The sequence below is a fragment of the Pogona vitticeps genome, chromosome 5 (assembly GCF_051106095.1).
Source record: "Pogona vitticeps strain Pit_001003342236 chromosome 5, PviZW2.1, whole genome shotgun sequence".
NCBI classification, from domain to species: domain Eukaryota; kingdom Metazoa; phylum Chordata; class Lepidosauria; order Squamata; family Agamidae; genus Pogona; species Pogona vitticeps.
In genome coordinates, this window is record NC_135787.1 from 21,486,155 (window position 1) to 21,503,356 (window position 17,202).

General features: G+C 42.8%; 1 protein-coding gene and 1 long non-coding RNA gene across 3 annotated transcripts in view; one reads left to right on the plus strand and one right to left on the minus strand.

Annotated features, from left to right (window-relative positions):
• Nucleotides 1-8,083, minus strand: part of PPP3CA (protein phosphatase 3 catalytic subunit alpha) — a 218,321-nt gene extending 210,238 nt beyond the window's left edge. The window contains exon 1 of one of the 2 annotated variants that reach the window (XM_020805420.3): nt 7,861-8,083. In XM_020805420.3, the coding sequence (XP_020661079.1) occupies nt 7,861-7,918 (58 nt within the window). In that variant the 5' untranslated portion in view covers nt 7,919-8,083. The remainder of the gene's footprint in view (nt 1-7,860) is intronic. The other variant, XM_020805421.3, reaches the window with a different exon arrangement.
• A 2,423-nt stretch (nt 8,084-10,506) lies between these two features.
• On the plus strand, nt 10,507-16,017 carry LOC140707630 (uncharacterized). Its single transcript, XR_013545799.1, has 2 exons — nt 10,507-10,584; nt 15,815-16,017. It is a non-coding gene; the product is annotated as an uncharacterized LOC140707630 (long non-coding RNA).
• The last annotated feature ends 1,185 nt before the right edge of the window (nt 16,018-17,202 follow it).

Below are 17,202 nucleotides of genomic sequence, written 5' to 3' on the forward strand. Positions count from 1 at the left end.
AAGTTGTATCAAGTTCATAGAGGCAATAGGGACACCCATCATACCTGGCCAGTGCCTTGAGTGAGCTGTCAATGAACAGTTAAGTCATGCACACTAGGGCACATGTATATTTTTTCGGATGTATTTTACATTACATCTGAGAGTATCCTATGAATTCATTTCACCTGTCTTCTATCACATTTACATGTTTTCCATTTTAACTGTACAAAATTTTATTTGAAAATTTCCTTTGATTACAATTAGGTGCATCAGTTTTATCCATTCATAGAATTACATAAAAATTGGGTTGGAAGGCAATCCCCTGCTCAATCCATTCTAAATGTTAGTTCAAGGCTGTTCTGTGAATTCAAAATTGATTTTCTGCAATCACCTACTTGTGAATGATGTATCCACAATACTTATGACAAAAAAGCTAGAATCAATATACATTTGAATGTGTCTCTGCCACTAACTAAGATACAGCCATAATTTGCTGAACCAACCCACCACATGAAGGAAAAAAATCTGTATACTGCACTGTTTGCACTTTTTTTACACTTTTTCTTATTATTCATATTTTATTGTTATGTGTCATTTATGTCAAAGCTGACTTCTGGCAATCCTAGCAGTGTTTCTGCAATACATGAAATATTTAAGAAATAGTTTTACCAGTGAGTTTCCATGACTGAGTGGGGCTTTGAATCCAGGTTTCCTGAGTCCTGGTCCATCATTCTATCTGCCACACTAGCTCTTATTTAAAATTTAGAACCTTGATAATCTGAGTGATTATATTAAACAACGAGCATATTTAGTATGTAGCATAATGTGGGAGAAGGAACCTTTTGCGCTACATGTTTCAGCCTAGAACTCCCACCAGCGCCACACAGCATAGCTAATGGCAAATAATATTAAGAGTTAGAATCCAAGCTAAAGACTTATCATCAGTTATTATATAAAATTTGAAAAACACTGGTAATTTTGCATACATACTAGGGAGGAAGTGCCACTGAAATTAATGAGCATTACCTTTGACCTGCACAGGACTGTAATTTGCAGTTTTAACACTCAAAATATTTAAAACTAGGGCACAAAAGTCTATACTCTATAAACTATCATTTCTATAATTTTGCAGAATTGTACTTTGCACAACTATATTAACATTTACTCACATAACATTCAAACACTTCTGTATCATGAGACACAAAATGCTTACTGTAATGTATAGAATAATCCAGTTCACTCAATCCAGCACCTATCAGACTAGGTATTATGCAACCGAACCCTATTTACAGTTAGTTCTAGTCTACAGCTGGGAAGAATTACATTTCTGAATGAAAACTGGCAGCCACCATGGGTCTCATGGAAACATCTGAAGAAGCTGGGATGGGAGTATAGGGTGAGCACACTCTACCTCCTCATACATATAGGGTAATGCAGTGCATGAGTAAGTCTTACTTCACTTTTTTTGTCACAACATGAGCAACTACCAGTATTATCTGGAGAGCCAACAGGACTTCTGGCTCATCCCACCCCAATAGGCATTAAGTGTGTGATTAAGAAAGTGTCACGGACAGCTTCAGGAAAGGCTAGTATCACTCCAGAACATGTAAACATTGTGCATAGCATATACAGTTGATCATGCATTTATCTAAATAGATATAAATAGACATATAACTGAAAGCAGAAGGAATCCCCAAAATCCACAAAAACTCAATCCCACTCAGGCCCACTGTAAGTGCCATCGGCTCCCTGACATATGAACTAGCAAAATACCTAGCCACCCTCCTACAGACCCACATTGGACAAACCTCATCCTACATCAAAGACTCAGGACATTTCATAAGCAAGATCAGTACCCTAAAACTCAACCCCGGGTACAGATTGATCAGCTTTGACAGTTTTGACGTAGCATCCCTATTCACCAAGGTAACGATAAAGGACACTCTGACACTCATCCAGCAGATCTTTCCAGAAGACATCAAGGTCCTTTTCTAACACTGCCTAATGACCAGCTATTTTCAGTGGGATAACAAGTTCTATGAACAGACAGATGGAGTGGCCATGGGGAGCCCCCTCAGCCCAGTTATAGCAAACTTCTACATGGAATATTTCAAAAAACAGACCCTGGCTTTGGCACCCTTCACACCCACAGTTTGCTTCCGATATGTGGATGACACCTTCACAATTTGGAACTATGGTGAAGAAAAACTGGAAGAATGTCTAAACCATCTCAACAGCTTCCACCCAAATATGCAATTCACCATGGAAAAAGAAATAGAGGGCCAACTCCCTTTTTAGATGTCATGGTCATACTCAAAACTGACTTCCTATTAGGACACAAGGTCTACAGAAAACCCACCCACTGAAAAATACAGCCTGCAAAAGGTTAACGAACTCTACCCAGCTACAAGGACTAGTGATCACTGCACACAAAAGACAGCTAATGACACCCATCAATCACAGTGACAGATCATCTCTCCCCCTTATCACAACATTACACCCACAACAAAAAACACGCTGATCACCACAATTACCCATCTTCTGAAAAGGACAAAAGCTGATCCCACAGCTATAAATACTCAACTATCCAAAACAAACTGCACCAGAGCACAGACAGAGTTCTGACTCCTGTCCTCTGAAGATGCAGGCCACAGAGACTGGTAAAACGTTAGGAAGAACAACCTTCAGAACATGGCCAAAGAGCCCAAAAAAGCCACAACAACCATCAGATCTTGGCCATTAAAGCCTTCAAGAATACAAATCCCAAAACAATTAAACATATTCCTCAAGGCCACTTTCCTTCCCTTTTCATCTAACAAATGCAGCCTACATTTTTGTTGTATTATATACCACATATTGGGAACATAGTCTTTTCAAAAACGCAGGCATTTTTTCACCCCCTCATATCTACCACCAGTGATTACATAATAGCGCCTACCTACTAGTTACAGTGAAAAGTGAATTCTTGTTACAACAACACACCTCCAGACTTCTGCTGGATGACTCTGAATTTCAGAAGTTAACCATTTCCACCCTCCAGAAGGAGATTTCTTTAGCAGCTTTTTCTGAAATGGCTAAGAAAATGGTTTTAAACTAAGACAAAGATATTTATTTAAGATTTTCATTCCTCATAATGTCTGTTTAATATCACATTTATTAAAACATAGGTTGCAATAAACAAAATCCTCCTGTGCCGCTATTAAGGTGTAACTAGACATTACGCCTATGGCAGCTACAACAATGCCAAGGCAGAAGAATTATCCACAAAGCACTTCCATTAGTGTAGTGCACAAAAGTTGCAAGGGAAAATCACGTGGCCAACTGTGCAACTGAACTGTGCAATTCTCGCATTTATACAGGTGTAACTTTATGTTATGCCTGCACCAGAAAGATTTTGCCCACTGAGTAACTAGAGAAAACCATCATATGGGAAAATGGTAGATAGCATTTGAATATAACTCATAATTGAAAACTGACATTTTATGTTGGATATGTCTGGTATTGCCATTTATTTCTCTTAGTTTTATGTTTTAAAAATCAATCTTTTTCTACTAGATATATTATAATGTAAATATATTTATAATGTACTCTGTAGTAGATATATTATAATGTACTTTATTTTACAATGTACTGTTTGCACTTCCTTTTTTAACACTAATAAAAATGAATTGTTACGCAAACATGAATTCAGTTGTCAGAAGGCTTCACGTGATCCACTTTCTGTACAACCCAGGTAACAGAGAAATGCCAAAAAGATCTCTGCCATTCTTTTAAAATCTAAGAGTACGATATTAACTCATGCCAGAAGCATTCCAAGCCAGATCTTAAAGCAGGTCACAGTGCAGAAATACAGTCTACATGCTTACTTTGGAGAAGCCATCAATGAACAAAGTGGAACTTGCTTCTGACTAGGAATGCTTGGGGCTGGATTAAAAAAGCATTTAGGATTCCATGGACGAACAACTACATATACAGATAATTACAAATAATCCAACTACATAATACACTACTATCAAGGACACCATAGCCTTTTTACAATGTATCATTGTTAACATCCTCTTTCTTTGCAGAACAACAATAAAAGTGCAATTTAATGAAAATAACCACACACTTTACCTTTAAGATGCATTATATACCAAGCATTAGATTACATCCCAAATATCTGTGCTATACCATGTTTATTTAGTGCACTAATGTCCACTGTCCTCTCTATGTTTAAACCTTACACTTTTGTTAAATGCTCAGTAAAAGAACCAACTAGTTAACTTAATCCCCGCCAGTACTGACAATCACTGACATGGTTCACCATCTCTCCATATGGACAACTAAATAATGCTGCAAAACACAATTCATGCCAGGTTTTTCTCCCATAGAAATACTCTGGGCAGCAGGGAAGGTTCTGTCTGATCCAGCACCCAATTAACAAATCAGAGTCGACACAATAGGGAGTTAGATGAGCTGAAGATCTGATGCAGGAAAAAGAAGTTTCCTATGTTGTTATATTTCTATTGTGGGGGAGGGATCCTGAAAGGATTTACAAATATAGGCCAATCCTATACATATTTACTAAAAACAAAGACTTGCTATATGAAGATTTGGCCGAACTTATGTATGGCTTAAAACAACAACCCTTATGCATGCACCAAGGTTGAAAAATTTCATGTCCTAAAACAGCCATATTCATATTCAGGCATGACGAATCAATGAAGTCAAAACTTCTGGCTGAGAACTCTTAAGGGATTTCCTCCCAAAATTGCAAGGAGTCCTCTGCAACACTGAACAAGTTATCAATTTTGTCTTCAGATGCCAACTTTTATATATTTTCATTTTTAAAGAGTAACCCCTTTTACATCTACACACAATGCTGCAATCAATTGGAGACATTTTAAATTACTTATTGGGACAAAAATGTCAGAGATAAGTCCTGCTATGCTCAGTGGGATTGCTCTTAGGTTAAGTATATATACTGCCATGTGGCAGTACAATCTCAATAATGTTTACTCAGAGGTAAGCCCCTACTAAGCTTAAGGGGACTTAAAGATGTTTGGGTTATTCAGAATAAAGCTACAGGGTACAAAAATGCTCTCTAACATCAGAATTTCAGCATAATAATATAGAGAAGGTTAAAAACTGCAAGTTGTTGTTCGCACAATTATATAGTAAACCATCCAGAAAATGTTCTAGCACTATGGGACAGTATAGGAGATGAAACAACAACAAAATGCAGAACAGACAAATGTAAATGTGGGTATTTAAATTATAAACTGCCAAATAATAAAGGGTTTTCCAAGATCACCCAGACTTTAAGAATCAAAACAATCATGGCTACCATTTTGCTCAAGAGAGTTTGAAATTTCAGTATTCTAAGAAAGCACTTTAAAGCAACATGGACCACACACACACAAAAAAAGAATATTTAAATATAAAGTGGCTGCTTAACAATCCAACTCCATTCACATATCCTTGGGCACAAATTAGACCTACTAATTTCAGTGGGACTTATTCCCTAGAAAGTTAGGTATCTGGCTGCAGAGCCAAAGGTTTGGAAGTTCAATTCCCCACTGCGTCTCCCAGGAGGATAACCAGCCTGTGTGGCCTTGGGCAAGCTGTGCAGTCCCAGGATGCCCCCAGAAGAAAGGACTAGTAAACTACTTCTGAGTACTCACTAGTTAGAAAACCCTGAAAAGGGTCACCAGAAGTCAGAAATTACTTGGCAGCATATCATCATCCCAAGTACATGTGCTTAGAAGTGCAGCTTTTAAGTATGCAATCCTGTCTCATTAAAACTAAGAGTGTTGCTGCTAATTTCAATAGGAAAGGGATTTCATTTTTCTTATTAAAACATCGTGAAAGAATCAGCATGGCTTACTTCCTCAAGTAAATTCATTTGGGATCAAATAACTCTGCAAAAATTAACCTCTAAGCTTATTATAGCTTGACAATAAATTTAAACCTGCATGCACATATGGAAAAAAAATGGCTGAATAGGATATTCCTGCCCAGAAGTAAGCCTTAGTACATGCTGAGGGACTTAACACCTGAACATGAATTCACCTGACTGTAGCCTAAGGTTGATAAAATTACACATATCAGTTCGCTTCCGACAAAGGCAGAGTTAATCTTTTCCTCTGTGTATGTGACAGGGAGAGAAAGACCAAACACGCCTGTACTTATAACAGTTGATCAGATAAGCCATCTCAGTACAGATTATTAAAGGTCACACTTTTTAAAAATAATAAGCAGCCCAGCCAAATATGTCCACTAGATCACTCAGCATTCATACAAAGAATCTTACTGGCCTGTGAATTGTGGAGGGGTGGTGGTGGCAGGTAGGGGAGGAAGAGCAGAATAGGAGATAAAAAACAATGGTTGAAAAGATTTATTGCTTTCTGGCCTGCTCCTCCATTGGGCTGGAAGGATTAGCCAGGCAGCACATCTGCAATCTTCCCTTAAATCCCAATAGTTAAGAGATTGGGGATAAATAATCTGCCTTTCTCAACCACTGAAGGCAGGGATCCAGCTAGTGATAGGACAGCGTCACTCAGAGATGCCTTCTGCGGGTGCAGCTGCAGTAGCACAGATTCCCCTCTTCCCATACCAGCATTTCCTAAGGGGTTTCGGGCAGGGGGAGCAGGAAAAAAAAGAGAGAAGGCACGAAAGGGCGTCACATGCCCAGGTACAGTCTTTGCTCCCTCCCCTGCCAACAGAAAAGTGGGCCACAAGGAAAGCCCAGTCGGGAAGGGGAGGGGAGGACACCCCTCCCTCCTTTCTTCCATCTCCTCTTTCCTTCCCCCAGGTTGTCACATATCAAAGCCGCCTGTTCGTCAGCGCAAAGGCAAAACGAAAGGCAGCTGTCAAAACCGGGCGCTACGGCGCGCACACCCCGGGCATATTTCTACAGGCGGGGGAGCTGGACTACATTTCAGGGAACTGATCTCGCTCGAGAGCGAGCCAGCGGAGGCCGCGACCGGGAGAGCCCCCACCCACCCACCCCCACCCCCTCGGTGGGCGGAGAGAAGGTGGAAATGCCCGAAGGAGCTGGGAGGGGGGGCGTTTGCGAGGCATGGAGGCCCGGGAGATCTGCGGCGCGGCCACCCTCGCCTCCCCTCCTCCGGATCCTCCAGCCGCAAAGAAGGAAACGGAGGGTTTTCCTCCCTCCCTCCCTCCGCTTGCCTCTCGCGAGTCCCGTGCAACCATTCCGAAGGAGGGAGGGAGGGAGAGCGCAAGAGAGAGCGAGGGAGGGAAATTGCTGCAATGTAGCAACAGACAGAAGGCAAGGAAGCCGCCGCCGCCGCCGCCACACGGAGACGGAGCGAGAGGATGGGTGGAAAAAGGAAGCCTGCGAGCTCCCTGGCTCCCTTGGAAAAGGGCTGATTCCGGGACTTCAAGGAGGCTTTCCCCAGGAGGGAGGGCTCCGGATCTGGAGCGACCCGTGCTTTTTTCGGGGCTCCCTCTGCAATCAGCCCCTTTCCGCCTCCGCCGCTAGTCCACAGTGTCTTAACCCTTCTCTATGGAGGTGTGTGTGTTCGATCGCCACTCTCGCCGCGGAGGCACTCGCTTCCTACATCTATCAAGCCGCCGCCTCCTCTCCTGCTGCCTCCTCCCTCCTCTTCACCCCCCTCCCCGCCTGCAACCGCAGCCACAGTAAATAAACACACAAGCCCCGATCTAAACGAGCCTCCCTCCCGAACTGCCCCCTTCCCGGTAAAGAGGAGGGAGGAGGGGGAGACACGCAGGGGGTGAGCTCCCATCTCGCAGAAGGATCCTGCCCTTCCCCCTCCCTCCCTCCTCCTCCTCCTCCTTTCCCCCCCCTCCCGTGGAGCCAGGGAGCTCCCTCCCGGATCAGCCCGGCTGCCCGCGGGCACCGAGCTGCCTTCTTACCTTTCACCACCCTCTCCGTCGTCGATAACTTCGGATCCAGCGCCTTGTGTTCAGACATTTCCAGCAACCTGGAAAGGAGCCGGCGGAGGAGGAAGGCGGCGAAGGCTCGATCTCTTTTCTCCCTCTCCAGACACAAAGCGGGCGGCGGCAACAGCAGCAGCAGCAGCAGCAGCACCAGCAATGATGGTCAAGTACACACGGCGTCGCTCTGGGCTCCTTTGCTGGCACGGCTCGGCGGCGGTTCAACTGCACGCCTTTCGCTCGCTGCTGGAGCGTCCTTCCTCTCGCTCGCCTCCTCGGTTTTCCTCCTCGCTCGCCAGCTGCTGCTGCTGCCGCCGCCGCCGCCGCCGCCGCTCCTCCTTCAGGGTTGGTGGGGGTTTTGTGGGCCCCCCCGCCGCCGCCGCCTTGATGTCAATCACGCCTCTCGGTTATTAGAACGAGCGGCCGAGGTAAAGAAGCCGAAGCGGTGGCAAAGGGAGAGGAAGGCAAGTCCAAGAAGGGAAAGGATTACAAGGCCGGGGGGGGGGGGGCGCGAGGAAAAAAATCAGATTAAACGGGTTGCAAAACAACGCATCCGTCCAGACCCCTGAAGACCAACTGCGGCTCCAGTTCCTCCTGCTCCGGGTGCTGCCGCTGCACAGAATCCGTGCCGTGCCGTGCCTTCCTCCTCCTCTTCCTCCTCCTCCTCCTCCTCCTCCGCGCCGCTGCTGCTGCTGCTGTCGTCGACTCCTTCTCCCGCTGCCGCCACCCCTTTCGCAGGGTCTCTCCTTTCACTCACGCAGCCTCAACCACTAAAAGGGATCCGCTCGGTCCGAGGCACAACCTACCCTCGCCGCCTCGGCTTTCCACTCGCGCCACCCTCTCCTTTGCCAAAACCCCAGCTCAGCCGCCATTGGCCCGGGCCCGGCTGCCAATCACTGTCAAGGTAGCGGGGGTTTCTCCCTCCCCTCCGCCCACCTCCCTCCCCGCCCCTTGGAAGCGCCTCTTCCTTTCTTCCCCAGGTGTGCGCCGCGGCCGCCCCAGTAGCGCACCATGCGCAAGGCGCGCGCCCCTCTTGGAAAAGAGAAGGCTGTGGGGGGAAGCGAGAGAGAGAGAAGGAAGGAAGGAAGGAGTGAATTCATCCCAGGGGGAGAAGCACAGTCGAAATGCAGCAATAGGAGAAGGTGGGGAAGCTAAGAAGAAGAATTTTTTAAAAAGGGTGGGCATCTTGCCCGGAGTGCCGGTTTGGTTGAGCAGCAGTGAAAGCAGCCCAAAACCCTGGTCCTTCGGCGAGGGAAAGGCTGAGGGGGAAAAAGGGGAGCCACGTAGCTGCCGTCGTGCCCTAGAAGTCAGGCGGCGGCAGCAGCGGGAGCAACCGTGGCTTCCTGACTGGGGCGTCATTTCTGAGGACAGCAACGAATTGACTCGCTTTTCCTGGCAAGGAGCTGTCCCAGCTGGAGCTTCTCGTCCCCCCGCCCGGCCCCCGCCGTCGCCTATGCCTGTCCCCAAGGCCACAGCCAGCCGCGAAGGGACGGAGTATTGTGGACGTGTGTCCCCTGAGCAAGCGGGGGCGGCCTCTGCCACAGTCAGTCAGTCAGTCAGTCACTGGGTCCGCGTCTTGCCACAGAACGAGCGGCGAGGCGCGGGGAAGGGTTGACGGGGGAGGAGGGGTTGGGGGGGTGAGGAGGTGGGAGAGGAAGCTCCTCCTGGGTGAGGCTCGCGCGTGCGTGGCCCTTGCGGCGGCGGCGGCTCGAGACACGTCTCTCCAAGCGGTGCTGCGGCCAACCCGGGCGCGTGCGGGGATGGGGCGCGGGAGGAAGAAGAGAGGTGGAAGGCTTCCTTTGGGTCTCTACCATTTCTCTCAAACACCCCCGCCGCCGCAGTAGCAAAGCCCTTCGTCCTTCACTTCGCCCACCACCTTCCAATCCTTGCTTTGCTTTTCCACGGAGGCGGAGCGGTGTATATTTCATGGGGGTGTGGGGGGGGGAAGGGGTTCTTTTTTTACCCACCCCCTTTTTTAAAAAAATAAGAATAATTGCGAAGCGTGAGAAATGAGTGTTCCATCAGAAGAGCTCCCATTTTGAAAAGCGTCAAACACCACGTGTTCGTAAGTGACGCCACCAGGGCTTTTAAATCTGGATTTTATCCCTGGCGAATCATGCTGGAGAATGAACAGAATCAAAGATACCTTTTTTTAAAAAAAGATCAAATGTACCTTCCAGCCAGTTTACCTCAGAGCTTCATGTGGGAGAAATGTACAACAGAGAGAAGTTACAGTATAATTATGAATGCCACACACACACAGCCTTAGGGTGCTTTCAGTTGAGATGTACACGGGCCTGTGATACAAAAGTTGTGAAATCTACACCCGGTGCCTTTTTGTTGGCACTGGCCAGCAGTTAAAACTTGCTTAGCAAGTGAAAGGGATATGCCTAACGCTTGAGTCAGCCCATTAGTATATCTGGTCCAGTATTATCAACACTGGTTGGCAGCTGGCCCAGTCCTACCTGGAGATGCCAGTAACTATTTTCACAGCCCTATCTGGATATGCTTGGGACATTTCACCTTCAACTAATATGTTCCACCATTAAACCGCAGGCCTTCCCCCTTCTCTGTGTTAAATGCCTGTATGCTAAGTTTTTCCTCAGGTGCCGCCACTGCTTGCACAAGAGATAGAGGGCAACATGATAGACAGCCTCCTTCCTCCAGGGAGATTCATCTGGCAGCCATTAAAGGTGGCATCTGGTATGGGTCTTTGTATTTTCCTAGGCACTTCTGCAGTTTTTATTATTTCTTCTGTGGTTGTAAATTGCTTTAAGAACATTTGTACTGTTGTAAATTACATACATAAGGAGAGCTGTGCTGGATCAGGCCAAAATCTCTTGTCCAACATTCTGTTGTCACCACAGCCAGTCAGATGCCTCTGGGAAGCCCACAGGCAAAAACAAGATTGCAATTATACCGTTCGTTCATTTTCCCTAGCAAGGAATATTCAGATGCCGCTGATAATTGACATTCTGTATAACCAACCATCTTGACTAGCCACTATTGATACCTGTGCCCTCCATGTATGTGTTTATTCCCTTTTGAAGGTCGTTAGTGTTAATGACTACTCCTATTACTTCTGTCATCAGTCTGAGATCATTTGTTGCTTCTTGGTTATTTTATTGTATTTCATGTGTTATTTGGAAAATCATCCTTTTTAAAATCAAAAGGTGATAAAGAAAACAAACCATTTATAGCCTGAATGACAACAATGTTGCCATATCTGACTACTGAACCATTTATGTGTCTTTATTGAGGTTTAAGGACATGGTGGCACTGGGGGTTAAACCGCAGAAGCCTCTGTGCTGCAAGGTCAGAAGACCTGCAGTCGTAAGATCGAATCCACGCAATGGAGTGAGCTCTCGTCCCTTGTCCCAGCTCCTGCCAACCTAGCAGTTCAAAAGCATGTAAAATGCAAATAGATAAATAGGTACCACCTCGGGAAGGTAACAGCGTTCCGTATCTAGTTGCGCTGGCCACGTGACCATGGAAACTGTCTTCGGACAAATGCTGGCTCTATGGCTTGGAAATGGGGATGAGCACCACACCCTAGAGTTGGACACGACTGGACTAAATGTCAAGGGGAACCTTTACCTTTACCTATTGAGATTTAGAAGTTGTTGGAGCAATTTACCCGACGTATTCTCAAAGGCTTTCACAGCCAGGATCTGGTGGTGGTTGTAGGTTTTTCAGGATGTTTGGCCTCCAGAACCTCCAGAACATGGCCAAATAGCCCGAAAAAGCTACAAAAACCAATTTACCCTACCATTGTGATTTTGTTCCAGTTTGAAAGTTAAGCAGGGTCCAGCCTGACTAGTACTTGGGAGACCACCCGGAAGGTTGTATTCAGTGCCTTTGCTGCTGCACATACATTTTAGATTTTAGAGATCCACTTAATCTGGTTTAGCCTTCCAGGTAGATCTCTTCAATGATGTAAGGGTTGGATTATGGTGTTTGAGCCTGAATTAAGTATAATAACATTAAACCTAACCCTAAACTCTTTTTTCCTGCTTGAAGCAGAGCAGTAAGTAGCACAAAAGGCAAAAACTCCAGAAAGTGTTTCTTTGTTTCCAGGGCATTAAAAGTAGAGTAATAATAAACTAAATATTTGCTACACAGATTAGTTGCTGAGTAACTGTCTCTTTTCTAATAGCAGGGCCAGTCTTGCCATAAAGAAATCTCTTGGTGTCTGTGTGTGCCTGTGCATAGGTTACCAAACCAGCTAACACAAATTTGAAAGACTAGCATGAGTTCATATGATTTAAGAAAGATTAGATGTATGCCTGCTTCAGCTGTGTGTGGCAGGAATGCACCTAATTTAACTTCTGGCCATATATACGTCAATACTTTGGGTCTTGAAACATTATTGTGTGTTTGTATGTGTGTGAGAGAAAAAAAACACCTTTGGCCTTTTCATAGCTGGACCATGCATGAAGCTCAACAGAAGAACTTACAAATTGGAACTACTGTGCAATATATATTGTATTTTGAAAATAGACAGGGAAGGGCTTGACATGACAGGATTTCCACTTTAACCCCAGTGCACAGCAATTCATGGATTGGACACAGCATTGCCTCTTCCCATATAATAGAAAGAACACATTTCTGCTTTATAGCTGGCCAGTGGGAAAAATGCTATTAGAGTGGTGTGAAGAGTGGCTTTTGTCGCTTTTAAAAATAAAATCACCTTATACATGTTCTCTGTGTATATACTAATTGCCATTAAAATGCTTAGATGGTAGTGTTATCAACAATTATTACTGTTGTGAATGACTGCTATGTTTACCATACTGGGATTTTTTTTGTTTTGTTTTGAGGTGGTTTATTGTTGGGTTTTTGTTTGTGTGGATTTTTTGTTTTGTTTTGTCTTTGCATTTCCTTGCTTATTTTTTTTATTATGCACATAAATGCTGTTACCTATTAACTAAGGGTAACGCTGGATGCATCTGTTGAATTAGAGAACAAAAAAACTATGCTATCATAAGTTGGTTTCCTCCCTTGAAACATTACATGATCATGGCTCTGGTTGTGATTAATATTTACTTGCAAAAATCAGCGATTCCACTGTAACCTCTCCTCTCTCCCTGAACCAGTAAGCTCAAAATACATTTTATCTTCTTCTTTGGGTGATGGTTTTGATTGGATGAAAGGATTAGAAGTAATAAGTGTGCCCTGGTGGGTTGTGCTGAGAATCAGTTTCATATACCAGAAGAAATTGTATAGCCTGTGACAAAAAACAGAGTATGAGTATGTAACTGTGTCAGTGTGTGTCTGCCTCAATAAAAGTTATTTTCTCTAGTTTATTTGGAAATCTGGAAGTAACATTTTGGCCTCTTCTTTTGTGTTGGTTTTATAATCACAAATTAGTGAGAAAGATATGACAGGAGGAGAGGCAAGTATTATTTCCATTCTGAACAATTGATTATTGATGCTATATATTGATTATATTTAAATTGTTTTTAAGTGTTGTTAGCCGCCCAGAGTGGTCAATTGATCAGATGGGCAGAATATAAATACAATAAATAAATAAAGTATTAAGCAAAGAGTGTTAGGCTGGAAACAATAGAATTCTCATGCTAATTCTAGTTACGGTCAGCCTTTAATTCTAAGGTCCCACAAATATGTTTTATTTATTCAATGTATTTCAGGTTTACCCCTCCTTAATGAGCAGTCATAGAAGCAATTTGCAAGAAAACCTTAAACAAATAAAATACAAACGCTGTTCTCATATTGGATGTGGTAGCTCTAAACCACAGTGTTGTGTTGCATCAAAACTGGTCTCCAGTTGTCTTCAGCCAGTGTTTCTTCATTCATTTAAAATAATGATAATAACTGGAATAATGACCTCTGGGAATCTATATTTTTTAGTTTTCATTATGAGACCAAAATATTCTGGCTCTTTGCACTCTGTGTGTTCTATATAGGTGGCTGGATATCTCAGTGAGTTTAGTATCTGGCTGTGGAGACAGAGGTTGGGAGTTACATTTCCTACTTTGCCACCTGGTAGTAGAGCCAACCTGTGTAACTACACTGTCAAAGGGCACCCCCAGAAGAATTGAATGGCAAACCACTTCTCAGCAATCTACATAGAAAACCTTCAAAAGTGAGAATCGACTTGATGATACAAAGTTTTCATTATGATGACTATGATTTCTTAGTGTTTATTCATCCTTCTTAGTATTTCTTTATCATCATCTTGATCCAGGATATTCTCATGATCTTGGAATAAATCCACATTTCAAATACTTCTATGTATTTTATATACTAGTCTATGTCTCTTGCTATAGCTATGTCTCACCTCTGGAATAACCTTTCTCTGGAGATTCATGTGGCCCCTTCACTGGGCAACCAACGGAAAACTTGGATGTTTACACAGGCCTTCCCTCCAGTTAATACTTGATTTCTTTTTTTCTTTTTTCTTATATATATTTTTTCTCTTTCCTTTTTTTCATCTTGAATAACTTGTCCATTGATGTTTAAAATTTTATTATATGTTATATGTAGTTATATATGTTGGAAGCTGCCTAGAGTGGTTGTTTGACTAGATAGGCAAGGTATAAATAAATAAATAAATAAATAAATAAATAAATAAATAAATAAATAAATAAATAAATAAATAAATAAATAAATAATGTTAGAACCAAGAATATATAATGGTGTATCACTTTTATCCATAGTGAAACAGACAAGGTATGTGGCTTCATGTGATTCTAAAAAACTAATTAGCCTAAGTGAGGAGCAATGTCTCCTTTTGTATTTGTAGAAGAACAACACAACTATACAATTCTGAGTAAATCACACATGAATGCTTTTTTTTTTAAGCATCATTATGGAAGCATAATATACAAGCACCTTTGTGAAACTTTACATTTATGGCAGAAGGGGCTATTGTAAAATCCTATATACCTCAAATGGTCTTAAAAATTATGTGAAAGGTTATGGAAGTAATTTGTTCTGTCACAGCATTGAAGGTGATTTTTATTCGTGTTTAATGGAGTAGCAAGGCCACTGAAAGATTTGAGGCCCTGAATTTTGGCTTTCCTAGTGATTCACCAATATCTCTTTTGTACTGTAGTATGTAAAGTTAACTGACAGCAACAGTAAATCCAGATTACTGCAACAGTGTATTGTGAACTAGTCTCATGAAACTACAGAGTAACTTTTGGTTCAAGATATAGCTGCCCAAAGCTATAAAAATTGCAGCCTTAAAGATCTTCCTGGCAATGACGTATTTTCAGGGGTTGAAAGTCTCCACCTGCTCAGACTGGTCACTGGCATCTTCAGAACGGGAAAAGCTGTATGAATCTTTCTTCGTGAAGTCCAGTCATGTCTGAACAATGATGTCTCCCAGTCTTGGTGTGCTGCTTGGCTCTGATCTCTAAGCTGAACCACTAGTGCACTTCATCGGTCACATCTGATGAAGAAGACTATAGTCTGTGAAAGCTTATGTCAAATAAAGTGCCAAAAGGTTATTTGTTGTTTATGATCCAACAGAAAAACATGATTGCTGCCACTGGAAATGTTTTACCCCAAGAGGTGCCTTCAGCCCATTTTTTACATGCATGTGTTAATGTTTGCTAAACTAGCATTTTGGAAATAGCAGGATGTGTTCAGGACCTGGAGGCAGAAAGAAGGTTATTGGTGCTGAGAGGACTTTTAAATCAGATTAATGAGCCTCAGTAGTAGGAATGGACAAAGCTATCAAGCTCAAGTTATTGAGATTCTTTTCCATCACTGAGCTTGGTCTGACCCAGGCCCAAATCATATTGTGAGCCACCTTTCCCCATGGGGAAATTCTTCCTTATTGTGCATTTTTCAAGATGTGTTTTAAATGTACATTTTTTCTCATAAGTAAAATGAGTTTGTGCATATGTTTCAAATGCCTGAATTTCAAGTAATATATATAATACTTTTACACCATCTCCACCAGCTGTCCCACCAGCTCACTGAAAATCTTGGAAATGTACAGATTTGATTGGCAAGAGGAAACTCCATCTCATGTCTCATCCAATTGAGTATTCTGACACTGAAATGTGATCCCAACAAATTAGTCACCCAGCTCTATCCAGGTGGTCTTCCTGGCAACTGTAGATAACTAACAAAGTTTGACAATAAATAATGCAAGGAAAGAGCGACATCACTTCTACTATTTTCACTTTTCCCTCTCCTCCATCTCAAGCACCACCTTCATCCTTATTCCCCAGTACTGTGGAATCACATTTCCTGGGGCAGCTGTTGCTACAATCAATTCATTTTCCTGTGGTGTACCATAAAGAGACTTGGGTTCCCCTGATTTGACCTGATCTATTGTGATTAGAAACTATTTTTTTCTTAGTCCTGTTCTCCAACATGTTTTGTAACTTTTGGGGGGTTGGGGAATGTGGTCCTCTGGATTGTACATTAGCTATGTCATTTCTTTGAGTAAATACTGGTTTTCTTTGTCCAGTTGTGTGTGTGTGCCACTATAAGGGACAGCAATGACAACAAAGCTGCCATCTACCTGCAGCATAGAAAGAAGCAGGAAAAAAACAAGGCCATTCCTCCAGCAGTGCTTAAAGGCTCACTGCATCAGTCTATAAAAATACACATAAATTTATATGAATTGATCACAGAGCTTTTTGGCCTTGAAGTAGAAACAAATTATTACAAATAAATAAACAGTGAAATCTGTGATAGTGACTATGGGAAGCTCATTCTATTGTGGATACTATTTCACAAAGAAATCTCCATGAGACCGAAGTCTCTTAAATGCGGCCCCTACAAATGTTGAAAGCCAGATCAGTGAAGTGTCATTATGCCAAATTAGTTTTTATAATACACTATATTTTATCAGTGCTTTGTGAATGCATGACAGCCCTGCAAGCTTGTATTTTATTTTTACTATCCAAGCAACCTTCTGCTGTTTATATAATTCTTCTATTTGGGGCTAGCAAGTTGAGTTACCATGCTACAAGGTAACTTTTGCATTGCACTGACACTTCATTTCCCCCCCTGTTGCTGCCTTATATAGTCCTATCTCTCACTGCTAGTCACACACTAGGGACAGCCATTACAGAGGAATTCTGTGGCTGTTATTGAATGGTTCTGCAGACTACTTTTCTTCAATATCCTACTTCTTTTTCTAACAGCCTGGAGCCACTCTCATTTAGTTAACAGTAGAGACAGACACATGATGTATAAGAGTTCGGTCACAGGTTTATATACACAAAGTACAAGACATGGGGGTAGACACCAAATAAGATAGAAAAAAGGTGATGATTGTACTGGTAATTAATTTTTGTACTGACAAAGGTATTTTCAGTACTGATAATGAACATC